The 13,974-nt window shown below is 46.0% G+C and overlaps 2 protein-coding genes across 2 annotated transcripts; both read right to left on the minus strand.

The window, feature by feature from the left end:
• LOC107111724 (olfactory receptor 2D2-like) lies at nucleotides 1-924 on the minus strand. The gene has a single exon (XM_015412738.1). The coding sequence runs from the start codon at nucleotides 922-924 to the stop codon at nucleotides 1-3; it is 924 nt and encodes a 307-aa protein (XP_015268224.1).
• A 5,939-nt stretch (nucleotides 925-6,863) lies between these two features.
• On the minus strand, nucleotides 6,864-7,793 carry LOC107111725 (olfactory receptor 5V1-like). Its single transcript, XM_015412739.1, has one exon. It carries the CDS (start codon nucleotides 7,791-7,793, stop codon nucleotides 6,864-6,866), a length of 930 nt encoding a protein of 309 aa, XP_015268225.1.
• Nucleotides 7,794-13,974: the final 6,181 nt, after the last annotated feature.

Below are 13,974 nucleotides of genomic sequence, written 5' to 3' on the forward strand. Positions count from 1 at the left end.
TCATTGTCGCAGCACTTTGGCCACTGCCTTATGGACATCCTTGTTCCGCAGGGTGTAGATGATTGGGTTGAGCAGAGGGGCCACCACGACATAAAAGACAGCAATTTGCTTGTCACGATTGGGAGATGAGCTTGAATGAGGAATCATGTACATAGATATGACAGTTCCATAGAATACGGTAACAACCACGAGGTGGGAGGCACACGTCGAGAAGGCCTTGCGCCATCCAGCAGCTGACTTCATTTGTAACACAGAGTACAGAATGAGCCCATAGGAGGTCAGAATAACAAAAACAGGAACCACAAGGACCATGGCTGCCATTACAAAAACAATGGCCTCCGTGACGTGAGTGTCATCGCATGCTAGTTTTAACACCACTGGCATCTCACACATGAAGTGATTGATGTGGTTGGGACCACAGTAGGAGTGACGAAAGGTGCAGCACACGTATATCACACCAAAGAGGAGACCTATGGCCCAGCAAATGGAGGCAAGCTGCAGTTGACGCAACTTGCTCATGACGACGGCATACGTCAGGGGGTGGAAAATGGCCAAGTACCGGTCATAGGCCATGATGCCTAACAGAAAGCATTCCACTGTACCCAAAGTCAATACGACAAAAATCTGGATGACACAGCGGGTGTAGGAGATTATTCCATTTCCGGATAGGAGGTGAGCCAGTATCTGGGGCTGCATGATGGCAACATAACAGATCTCAAGGCTTGAGAGATTTGTGAGGAAGAAGTACATAGGTGTCTGGAGGCTGGAATCGGCCTGCACCAATATGATGATGATCAGGTTTCCCATAACAGTAAGGATGAAGACGATGAGGATTACTATAAAGAGCAGAATCTGTGTATTGCGATGGTTGGACAGGCCATCCAAGATGAACTCCATAACAGAGGTGAAGTTCCACGCACCCATCCTGTTCTCCTGCTTGCAGAGGAAGGGAAACAATGAGAGTGGGTGACATTCTCTTCCTATAGAAAAACCCTAAACTAAGCAATGGGCTGGATCCTACCCCCTTATCCTTCCACTCCAGCGAGAAAGGTTATTAAAATATTTATACCCAACTTTCATTTGGGCTCAAGTCTTCCTTCATCTTAGGAGACTTCCTCCAGTGTATCTTGCTCTTCCATTGGAGGAAGGGCCACAAGATGGAGTAAGGCTACTTTGAGGATGGTTGGATCCACCCCAGTGTTTTGCTTCCAGGAACTAAGGAATAAACCCAAATCAGCCCATCAGTCAGCATTGTGATGATCTCCATCCACACTAGCATGACATTCTATTACCACCTCCAGTAATCATTTACTTGATTATGACTTTTAAGGCTTTCTTATTGGACCATCATGTTTTAAAATGTCCTGCCAGAAGTTCTAGCTCTTTTAGCCCTTATGCACCACTAGGTGGCTAACTAGGCTTGCTTTTGAGGCAAGAGACATTTCAGTCACAACCTTGCTTAGCTACCAATGAATGTGGTATTCTAGAAGAAATGCAATCCTGAGGCTGAGGAATGCATTGCTAAGCACCATCTCTCCTAAGAACATAAGAACATAAGAGATGCCAATGTTGGATCAGGCCAAAGGCCCATCCAGTCCAACGCTCTGTATCCCACAGTGGCCAGAAATACCAGTGCCATCAGGAGGTCCACCAGTGGGGCCAGGACATTAGAAGCCCTCCCACTGTTGACCCCCCCCCCAAGCACCAAGATGACAGAGCATCACTTGCCCCAGAGTCCCTATCTATACCTTGTGGCTAATAGCCACCGATGGACCTCTGCTCCATATGCTTATCTAATTCCCTTTTGAAGCCGTCCATGCTTGTAGCCGCCGCCACTTCCTGTGGCAGTGAATTCCAAGTGTTAATCACTCTTTGGGTGAAGAAGGACTTCCTTTTATCTGTTCTAACCTGACCGCTCAGCAATTTCATGGAGTGCCCACGGGTTCTTGTATTGTGAGAAAGGGAGAAAAGTACCTCTTTCTCTCCTGTACCTCTTCCAGATGTAGCTTCAACCTCCAGGGACACAAACTACCACCAAGCTGTTAGACAAGTTGAATGGGCAGGTTTATGCATGTCAAGGATTAAACACTGTCCTGACTATGAAGGCAGCAGGCAGAACAGAGCAGCAGGGAGTAGGGCTGGAATAAAGCTTTGATTTTAACCGATGTGGGACTGGAGACTGGGACTGGAGACCTAATTGGGCACAGGCTGCATTAACTACTGTAGAAATACCTTAGAAGAAAGCCAAAGGGATGGGAACAGTGGTACAGAGTGCCGTCCTGTCGCAGACTTCTTACCCCGCCCCTGTAGGTTTTCCAAGACAAGAGACAAAAACAGGTGGTTCTCCATTGCCTGTTTCTGTGTCACAACCTTGGTCTTCCTTGGCGGTCTCCATCCAGGTACTAACCAAGACCAGCCCTGTTTAGCTTCCGAGATCTGAGGGGAGTGTGCTAACATGGGCCATTCTGGTCAGGGAAGGAGAGGAATAGTGGAGCTCAAATCAAAGGGTGATGTCTGTTCTGGGATCCAGGCTTGGTGCCAGTAAAGTACTAATTTTCCACAGCTTTGTTGTTGTTGTTGTTTGTTTGTTTGTTAAGGATGAGGAAAGATCTCTCATAGCTCCAGTGCTGGATGAGCTGCTGGTCTGGAGAGATTCCAGATTTCCTCCCCCCCATCTTACCAAGGGAAAGGCGGAACATGGATGCCTTTGCTGCAATACACTCTATTTTAAACCCAGCAAATCACCTTACCCACTAGGGGAAAAAACTCTTCAGGGTTTTCTAGGAACCTACACTGAATTTGCAGCTTTCACTTAAAATCTATTCTGTCTTGGCTATTAGAGAGAGATAAGTATGTAAACTGTATTTCACCCCAATGCTCACTAAAGTATCAGCCAGCTCCCAATTCCTAATATTCTGGCCAATAAGAGTAAAACTAATAAGGGGACTGATAAATAATAATGTGAGGAGACTGTTACATTGTTTTGTTAACTTGGGCTGGAATGGAATGTGATCTTGTCATACTGAGAAAGATATTTGGACACTTTTCCCTCTTTTTTGACGTTCTTGGATTATATTGTGCTAACTTTCTCTGGATTGAGCTCTGGGTTATATTTAAAAGTCCCTTGACTCAGACCGACGTACATTGACTGTGCAATTTTAAAGAGAGTTACACCTTTCTAAGGCCACTTACTTCAGTACACTTAGAAGGGCCAACTCTTCTTAGTTTTGCATGGTCTGTCAATCAATAGATCAAGATGGGTAGCCATAGATAGGGAGCAGTGGAAAAGAGCAAAAGTAATACCTTAAAGACTAGCAAAATTTGTGGCAGGGTGTGAGCTTTCGTGAGTCACTGCTCACTGCTCACTTCTTCAGGAAATCAGTGAAACCAGCCAAAAGGCATGAATCTGTGACCAAAAGTTGGTTTCTTGGCCTCAGAATCACCATAGACAGTCAATGTGGTATAGAAGAACTGGATTAAGATTAGAGATAGGCTGTCTGGGGGACCTTTATTCATCAATATCTCTCAGCCTAGCCTACCTCACATTCTTGTTGTGCAGATGCAAGGAGAAGAGAGTCATATATGCCTCCTTGATCACTTGGGTGGAAGGACGAAGTAAAATTTATTCCAGTATTAAGGGACTAAACAGTATTAAGGGACTAAAAGGACTTCAAACTACTTACAGTGCACAACACAGAGATTGGGAGGGAGAGGAAAGAAGGCTTTTACAAAGGCTACATTTCATTGAGGGTTGTCAGCACTGAGAGATATTAAGAAGGCAAAACTCACAAAAAGGGATGTGTTTTCATTGGGTTTCTTAAAAGCAGGGTGGAAAGCAGCAAAGATGCAAGTCGTGACTTTTCTGTTCAGCAGTGTTCAGTTGGTAAAATTTCAAGATAGAAAATACCTACAGTGTTAGCCACTGGAATAAGTACCAAGGGAAGAGGGATTGTCCCTAACCAGAAGTATCAGCTAAAATTATAAGAAAATCTTCCCGTATCACAAATGATCTAGATTCCGAACTGCAGAGTGTCTTACCTTCATGCTTGTCCCAGGTGTGTCTCAAAAAATAAGTAAGTATCTTTCATGGCATCTGCTTTTGTCGGGGCATACAAAAGCTAGATGTGTGTTAACAAGCAGGAGGTTGAGAAATCACGAGGAACTTCTTCAAGTAGTGGGCAACATTGACTGAAATCTATGTCCCTCGCATGTGGGGACTATAGGAGGAAAGTTTCCTGTTTTGAAAATGCTGCGAGTGCAGGATCTGGCTTGCCTAATGCTTATTGGCTAGTTTCTCCAATGTGAGAGAAAACCACTAGGATTTCCTAGCTGTAAAACAGCAGATTCCTCATATAATTAAATCTTTGGACAGACTCACAATAGCCAAAGAATGATGGCTTTTAGCTAGCTTCCTATTGCTTCGCATTTGCATCTTCTCCACTAGGAGTTTTGATGGAAATCGCAGTGCTCAATGTTTCCAAAGAGCTCTTCTCCTTCTCCTCTTGGATGTGAAATTGCTTTGGTCAGACGGATGGAGTAACCCAGGCTGAGCTCTCTGTTTGGATTTGCAGCAGCTCTGTGAAGCCCCCAAGTAGATGTCCTCCCATGCCCTCGTGTCTAAAAACCTTGGCTTGCGCTAAAAGATGGTCCCAAACAACTGTCACAGGTGATCCTCCAACCCAAGACTGGCCAATGAGATGACGACCAATAAAACCTGTGCACCTGGTTGACTATTCTCACTGTTAAAAGATGTGACAGCATGTTGTATTGCTTTTTTCTCTGAAGTGGGAATGATTGGAAGTTTCCGTCAGGTAATGAAGAATGTGGCTCTGCTCCAGGAGGGCTGCTCTCATCCCCGTGGTGGTTTTCATGTGGATCATTAATATTTGTTTTTTCTTCTTTCAGCCTCTCGGGTCTGAAGCATTGAACTTAGTATTATGTAGAAAACATATATCCCAACTTTTCAAATAAAAAAGAAGAATGCCCTATAGTGTAGGCTGCCCAAACTCTTTACTTGTCTTTCATGATTGAAGCCCCCCCCCTTTGCAATTTCTTGGCAAATGAGTAGAACAGAGGAAGAGCATCGTTAGTATTCTAAATATGCATTCGCTTTATCTCTGTTCCTTCCTTTGCGGAGCTGAGAATGATGCTACATAGTCAAATGTTGTGTATGTTTATTCAAAAGCAAGGTCCATTGTATTCAGTGGTTTCTTGGTTTCTTTTTGCCCTCAAGTCTCAACCAACTTATGGTGACCCATTGGGTAGAAACACTGGCCCCGTTCACACGGAGCATTTGCCGCACTAAAGAGACGGATGATAGGCGGATTTTCCGGGCACGATCACACCACAACATCTGGGAAGCGTAGTGCTCCCGTGGCTAACCTGTGGCTTCCCGCTGAAGATGTGGATTAAAAAACTAGTACCTACGAGGTACTAGTTTCCAGAATATGCGGGGCAAGGGCGGGTGTCTGACCACGTCCCGTCCTAGTCCCGTCACAAACCGGTTACTTTTTCCCCCCAGTCTGCACAGGATGCGCACAAACGATCATGTGCATGCTTACCTTCTGGTGAAAAAAAAATTCCCGATTGTCATGGAAGCGGCGCCTAGCCATTGCTGGTGTCATCGCGCCCCGCCGCTCCTTTGCTGCGCTGCAGGAGAGCTGTGTGATCAGCACCTCCCTCCCTAACCACGGGACCTCGACGGGACGTGTGATCAGGCGGCCGCATGTTATTTTGCTCCAGGGCAAGCAGCCACGCTCCCCCCCCCACATTTTCCGGCTGTGTGACTGGGACCCCTGCTCATTTTTGGTAGTCTCCTATCCAAATCATAATTAGATTGGTTTCCCACACAGGAGGCCAGAACAACAAGAAGGACAGTTCAAACTCCCAATGCAGGTACCAGTCTGAAAAGCTATTATCTATGAAACTAAAATCCTCCAAAGTCAGCCATTCTCATCTCTAACCCACACCTCTTCCTACGATTCTTGTGTTGTTGTTTTTAAGTGGATGCATTGGATGATCTCTTGGCTATCTGATCTGTGAAATGTTACAATCCACTTCATCATTTCAGGATTCTGCCTCCTTCCTGCCTTATTCTGCTACTAGAAATAATGCCCGTTGCGGAAATAAATACAACGGGATCTAGAAAGAGGCTCTGGGAGAGTGCTCTGGCTTTGGGCAAACAGTGTCAGTTTCCTGTGGCGACCTCAGCAGGGTTTAATGACAGAGTCCACTGTTTTCTCCAGAGGGACTGATCTCTGCTACCTGAAGAGCATTTGTTTGTTTGAGTTATCTGTAGCCCTCACCTGGAGAGTGGTAACCATTGTTACCCATTCTCCTCTCCCCTATGAGGTATGTTATGCAACTGAAAATTCCAACTGCCTTGCGGGGGGGGGGGGAGTTTGAGGTGTGGAATGGACTGAAGTCCAATCAGCTTCCATATGCAAAAGACCAGGTTGTCGCAGCAGTTGTGGTGTGGGCGGGACCCGGGCTTTGCTTTCTGATTGGTGGCGATATATGCTGAGGAGCAGTGCCATCAGCCATACACTAAGGGAGTGCATTTTAGAATTAGAACTTTGGCACCCACTATTCAATTATATATAAGGAGAGATATGTGTGGAAGAGGCTCGTAGCTACAGTCAGGCATTGTGTGGCCATGCCCCCTTCAATAACAGCCACACCCCACAAGTATAAATCACAGATGATGTCTTTTTTTAAATAATGAACCTCCGCACTGCCCCAGCAGCAAGCCTGTAGCCGGTAGCTGGCTGCCCCAGCTGGGTCCCCTGGGCAGTGGTGGCCTCACTGTGCCTGTGCCGGCCCAGCCATGTTACCCAGCTGAGGATGTCAACACTCACTTTGGTTCAAAGCCACCTTTGCAGCACTCTGGCCACTGCCTCATGCACATCCTTGTTCCTCAGGGTGTAAATGATCGGGTTGAGGAAAGGGGTGACCACCACATAAAACAAGGCCATTTTTTTGTCACGGTCTGAGGAAGTCACTGACCGGGGAATCACGTACGTAAAAACAACAGTTCCGTAGAACACGGTCACTACGATGAGGTGGGAAGCGCATGTGGAGAAGGCTTTACTCATTCCAGTGACTGACCGTATTTGTAACACGGAGAGCAGAATGACCACATAGGAGGTCAGAACAACAGAAATAGGAATAAGGAGGCCTACCCCCGCCAGTACAAAAATTATGGTCTGAGTGATGTGGGTATCATCACAGGCAAGTTTCAAGATTAACGGCATCTCACACATGAAGTGGTTGATATGGTTGGGACCACAGTAGGAGTGATGAAAGGTACATCCCACATATATTGCACCAAAAAGAAAGCCCGCTGCCCAGCAACTGGATGCAAGGTGCGTCTGACGCCACTTGTCCATGGCAACAGGATACAGCAGAGGCTGGCAAATGGCCAGGTAACGGTCATAGGCCATGACAGCCAGCAAAAGGCATTCAGCAGCACCAAAAAGCAAGTAGCAAAACAGCTGGGCAGCACAGTGGATGTAGGAGATGACTCCGTTCCCAGCCAGGAGGTGAGCCAGCATCTGTGGCTCCGTGCTGGTGACGTAGCAGATCTCTAGGCCGGAGAGGTGCATGAGGAAGTAGTACATGGGCGTTTGGAGGCGGGTGTCAAACCACACCAGCAGGATGACCGCCAGGTTGCCCATGATGGTAAGTGAGTAGGTGAGAAGGATGATGACGAAGAGTAGAAGCTGAGTCTTTTGTTGACTGGAGAGTCCCACCAAGATGAATTCTGTGATTGAGGTGAGGTTCTCAGCATCCATCGTGGCCTCCTTCCTGCAGAAATACGGGCACCAGAGAGAGAAAGTGGCATTTCTGGAAATTAGGTTGATTCTTTTTTTTAAGACATTGTTTTGTGCCTGCCAAACTCAAAGAAGCGCACAAGAAGCTCAACAAATTCAGCATTGTGGTATCAATCCCCGAAGTACTAATACTCTCTACTGAGATGTCCGTGATTCTGACAGGTAACATGGAATAGTAGTTTGAGTGTTGGACTGGGATATCTTTGAGACCCAGGTTCAGGTCCCCACTCTGCCATGGAAGCTTGCTGGGTGACGCCAATCACACCCTCTCAGGGTGCTTAAATGGTAGACAGGCGAACAATGAAGGGCAGATTTCAGTTCCCATAAATAAAGTTCTCAGAAGCCACTGCTTTGACCATGGTCAACTTTCCAGATATACAAAGAAACCATGGTCTCCCTAGCCCTGTTGCTCCCAGAACAATCAATTCTTGCTGAACGAAATCGGTGTCTTCTGGCATGCACAACAATATTACAAAACAGAGGTATGGGAGAGACAGAGGAATTACTGTTACTATCCCCCTCCCCAAATCTTTTTTGGTCTTTAAAGTGCTACTGCCCTGAGCTGGATGGCCCAGACTAGCGCAATCTTCTCAGATTTCGGAAGCTAAGCAGGGTCAGCTGTAGTTAGTATGTGGATGGGAGACCAGCAAGAAATTTCAGGTTTGCTACATGGAGGCAGGCAATGTCCCTTGCCTTGAAAACCCTCAGTTGGCTGCGACTTGAAGGCACTTCCCACCACAAAGGGCCTACTGGACTTGAATCCAGATGTTCTCCTGCAGGCCAACACAGTTCCCCTCTGAAACTGCCTTAACCGATATTTACTTAATTCACCTGTTAACACTGTCATCAGATTAACATAAACTGCAACTTCATACAACACTTCAAATCCTGCATTCACGCAGACATCAGGGAATGAGTTGTCCCGGTCTCCCCCATCCCGTGCAAATCAATTTCCCTCAGGTTGAGTATAATCTTACCTTTGTTCTTTTCCCAGGTGTTCCTTGACATCCATGACAGAGATGTTCATGTCACTGGTTTAAGTAATATACTACAATGGCCAGATGAAATTAAGAAAGATTTTTGAATCGAGGTGTTCAAAGATCAGACTGAAATTCATTAGATTCTCAATTATTTTTGAACTCAGAGGCATAAACATAAAAATTAGCCGTATTCCAAATCAGTTTCCTCTCACTTTTCTCAGTTTTGAGTAACAACAGTAATCGAAGTAGAGGTTTTTCCCAGTACTTACTTCCTGAGGCCCCTTAACTGGAGATGCGACTGATAGAACTCTGGATCTCCTCAGTGCAAAATGGCTACCCTACCACCAAGATGTCTCCTTATGTGGACTTTCTAGGAAACAATTATGTTATCTCTCCTATGAGGTCCTTGCTGCTTTGAAAGACCTGTCTGTGGCAGCCTGGATTTTTTTTTTTTTGGTAAACAAAATTTTTATTGTTATTTTCCCATCATAGGGATCCAACATTCAACATTCAACCTTTAAACCATTAATAATGTCATTGCTTACCCTACATTCCTTACTTCCTCCCCCCTCCTGTGGCTTCCTGCAGTGCTTTCACCCCTTTTCCCACACTTATATATATTTCATCAGTTATCAATATCTTATTTCTTATCATTAACTCAAAGATAACATCAATTTGCTTAATATTGTTCTAAACACAGTAAATTTTGTTTCACATCCCAGTTCTTTTCCAGATAAATTTTAAAGTCATTCCATTCTTCAAAAAATTCTTCGTCTCCTTTGTTGTTTAATTTCCTTGTAATTTTGTCCATTTCTGCCATGAACAGAACTTTTTGTATCCAGTCCTCTATCTCTGGTACTCTGCTACGAGAACTGTGTTTCCTTGTCTTACGACAGCAAGAATAACCTGAAGACTCTCTGGAATTAATTACATGCAAACAACCCAAAATAGGCAGAAACTGGAGAATGCCACTTCATTTTCCACTGCTGAAGATCAGAGTCTCTGTAAGGAGAGACAGAAGTTATGATGGCCAACTTAGCCATGAAGAGTCTGTCCTCTAGGGTTGAGAGAGCTAGAGACCCTAACCAGAACGCTAACTGTAACCCTACAGCAGACTAACACAGCTACCCTTGAAAAAGCTTGAGAGAAGAGCTGCTCTAGGCAGAACTAGGCAAGTACTCTCTAGTTTGACTGGCAGCAGCTTCCCAGCACTTTAAGAGGATCGATTTTCTTGTCCTGAAAATGCCCAAGGGCCTTTGAGATACATACAAAGCACATTCATTGAATTCTAGTTTGTGTGCTTCTTTGGTGTCTGTTTCTGCCAGGAATGTTGAATGCCTTCTGAAATGAGGGCCAGCTCAGACTGGCTACTTGCCAACCACTCTCAGGATTGGAAGCCTGACTGCATGGTGAGTGGTTTCTTCACCATCTCATCACAAAGGTTTGAAGATGCAGGAAGATAATAAAGACTTCAGCTGTCTTCCACAGGGACTGCTGCGCTCCCTTTGGGTCGATTAATAATTTGTTCTTTGTTTCCTCCGTGTCTCTGCATCAGATGCCCTTAATGGAACAAAAACAAGAAAGGATGGGCAGCACTGCTGGTGCAATCCTGCAAAGTTACAGAGTCTAATGCCACTCATTTCAATAGGGTCAGTCTGGGTAACTCTGCATAGGATTTGGATGAAAATTGCAAAAGTTGGTTTTTCGGGTTATCTAGTAATTGGCTTCTTGGGTCTTGAAATACAAAGCAACGAGCTTTTGATCCACTGCTCATGGAAACAGAAACACCACTGAGGAATCCCATTGCCTGGTTGTATTCATAAGGAGGAAGCTGAGATCAGAGCATTACCAGAACCAGGTCCCCAGTAGGGCTGTGCATCTGAAATAAAATGATTTGTTTTACTATTCAGATTTCGGGAAGGGCACAAATACTAGTAGTCAGTGGTTTTCAGCTCCCCTGGTACCATTTCGAGATTCAGGCTCAGAGCTTTCCAGGATTCCAGAATTATTTAGGTTCCATTGTTTTTCATGGGACAAAAGAAGATCTGGTTTGGGACAGACCACCTATTTCTCATGGAAGTTCAAGGCCATTGCCAAATACTTGATGGGGTGGGACTATGTTTTACAACTCTCTGATGGGTAACAGTAGCTTCTGGCCATCTGAGGCCCTGGGCATACGGGCCGGCTGAAACGCGGCTACGCAGAGCCGCTCCAAACTTGCGACGCCGCGGCGGGATCCCACGAATCCCCTAGCCGCGGCGGATCACTCCCCGGCACGATCGGATGCCGGGGAGGAAAAGTCCGAGGGGAGGGGGGAGGCTGCCGAACTGCGCATGCTCGGGCATGCGCAGTACGGCCGGGGGCCGGGATGCGGCGGCGCAAGGACGCGCCGCTGATCCCACAGCCCGGCCTGAGCCGCGGCAATGGATGCAACCACCTAGAGAGGTGGTTGTTTTTTGCGCCACAGTATGGGCGGTTGGGCCGGAACAGGGACGGAGACGGCACGCTCGCCAGATGTTGAGGTGAGATCGCGCCTGTTTGCTCCGCCCCAGTTCCGTCCCGCTCCCGGCCCAAATGGGCTCGTATGAACGGGGCCAGAGATGAAGCTTTGCATGCCATTTGCTAAATCAGTTTGTCACTTTTGGAAAGGAGGCAGGCTTTGGTCCAGTTTCATTGACCATAGCTATCTGGACTCAGGGATTTTTCTTGTTTTCAGTCTTCAGGGGAAACTGGGGTCCACAGGAGGTTGGGTAAGGACTAAGGACTCCTGAAACATCAATCCCAATCTGCATCTAGCAGTTGCTCTGCTGTTTTACCAAACGCATACTGGAACAGAATAAGATGTGGCTCAAACTCACATTCAAAAACCCCGGCCCAAGCCATACTGACTGCAGAGTCACCCCTGAATGGCCATAAAAACAGCCATAAATCTATGCAGATGGCTACCATAAGACCAAGAGATCAAACGAAGTGAAAGCAGCATGCAGTCTGGATGCTGCCATAATATCCGACAATCAATCAAAGTCAAAGTGGCATGCAATGTAGAGGGGGATTTCTGTTCCAACCTGGGTTTGGTAAGACAGCGGAGCAAATGCTAGATGCAGATTGGGCCCTTGTGTTACTGCAAGGAATACTGCACAGGCTTTGAGGAACCTGCCGCCCTAAGTAAGGTGTGTTTAGCTGAGTTAGTTCAGCTTTATTGCTTTATATTTGAATATCTCTGTGCCATGTTGTTCTGTACCCTCCCTGTATGTTTTGTTTTGCCCTCTTTTTAATCCAACTACCCTTTTCCTTTTTTGTACTCTCTTTTATAATAAGTCTTTTTATAAAGTTTTTTTTTAAAACTTTGCTTAGTACAATTTACTTCTCTGGGATATTTCTCCTAAACTCTTCCGCACATGCTAGATCACATGGGCACTAAATAGTTGGTTCTAAGGTATTTTCTCAGGTGTTTACCCTTGTTCTTCGTTGCTGCTGTAGTACTGCAGTGGAAGGGTACCTTTTGTTCTCAATAGCTGCATAGTGGTAGCTAGTTATTACCAGGGTGTTTTCCAGGGAACCCTTGGTCTAAGATACTTTCTCAGCAAGGAAAGACACACACACCCTTTCATAACAGGTATCCCCAGTCATCCTACTTGTAAATGAAAAAAAGGGGTTCAGCCCCCAAAAGGATCGAAGGAAGCTGAAGGAGCCAGCCTGACCTGCAGCTCTGCTGGGCTTTGTGCCTGACTTGTGCCAGCTGGAAGCCACCTGCCCCAGGCCACTGCTTGGGAAATGCAGAGAATCAAAGAAAAACAAGATTACTCTCATTGATGGGAAGCACCCATACATTTATTTTATTTATTTATTTATTTATTATTCACATTTTTATCCCGCCCTCCCCGGAGGCTCAGGGCGGCTTACAGGGCATATTGCCAGATAAAACCATAAAACAATACAAAATATTAAATCACAGCCCTATTTAAAACAGATTTTGATGCCTAGCAAATTATACAATCTGTACAAATTCTAAAATTTCTAAAAGCAAGATGACTATCCCTGACCATCCCATTCTCGCCCATAATGCAGCAACTAGATGTGCATGCCCCATCTTGATGTCCATATATGGGGGATAGATGGTAGCTAGTGCGATGGTGGTGCACTAGTGCACTAATGATGGACTGCTGGTGGACTAGTGGTGGACTAGTGGTGGCAGCTCCTATTCAAAAGCCTGGTGGAAGAGCTCCGTCTTGCAGGCCCTGCGGAACTGTGCTAGGTCCCGCAGAGCCCTGATCTCCTCTGGGAGCTCATTCCACCAGATAGGAGCCGCCACCGAGAATGCCCTGTTCCTGGTCATGCTGAGTCTAATAGAACGGGGACCTGGAAAAGCCAGTAGATGTTGAGTCCCTGACCGTAGTGCCCTTGGGGGAACATGTGGGGCAAGGCGGTCTCTTAGGTAGGCTGGTCCCTGGCCATATAGGGCTTTAAAGGTAACGACCAGCACTTTGAAGCTAGGTGGATTTTTTTTTTGGGGGGGGGGGTTGGTAATGTCTAAGAATCTCAGATTTGTGCACCCATAATGAACAATCATGTTAACTACTCAAAACAGTGATTTTTGTGTATATTTTCTTGGGAATGTTGGAATGCACACCCCTAGTCCCCAATAAAGTCACCAGGTTGGGGGTGGGGAGAAGTAGGCACCACATAGATGCCTCCTGTTGCTCTTATTAAGTACCCAGTTCTTTACCAGGTGCTATCAAATAAATTTGGGATGAGCTGATTTCATGCCTATGGTTGACAATTCAAGGATGAGTCCCATTAAGGCATCTTATTAAATGGAGCTTCTGCTGTTGAAGAGTTCCAACAAGCATTATGCATTACTTCATTTCCTAGTGTTTGGTGGTTGGCTCCCAGCAGCCATTTTGTAGTTGCCTCTGCCTTTCACAGTAGCCATGTTGTGTCAGTCTTCCCAAGGTGCTTGCAGGCGTAAAAAGGTTGAGGACTCTGGCACTAAGGAAAGAGGATTGGGAGGAAGAGGCCGGGAAATTATGAGTAAGTTTAAGATTTCTATTCCACTGAAGATAGCTGGGATGGAAATCGCTGTGGCAAAACACAGGAGACATCAGAGCAGCTTCTTGATGTAGGAGGAAAGGGGGTTCCTTAAAAAGGCAGGGCGCTTCCAG

Source organism: Gekko japonicus, unplaced genomic scaffold (genome assembly GCF_001447785.1).
Source record: "Gekko japonicus isolate JY-2015 unplaced genomic scaffold, Gekko_japonicus_V1.1 scaffold669, whole genome shotgun sequence".
Lineage (NCBI taxonomy): Eukaryota > Metazoa > Chordata > Lepidosauria > Squamata > Gekkonidae > Gekko > Gekko japonicus.

What these genes read in the sequence shown, in the direction of transcription:
- LOC107111724 (XM_015412738.1), bottom strand. Translation starts at nt 924, where the DNA reads ATGGGTGCGTGGAACTTCACCTCTGTTATGGAGTTCATCTTGGATGGC.
- LOC107111725 (XM_015412739.1), bottom strand. Translation starts at nt 7,793, where the DNA reads ATGGATGCTGAGAACCTCACCTCAATCACAGAATTCATCTTGGTGGGA.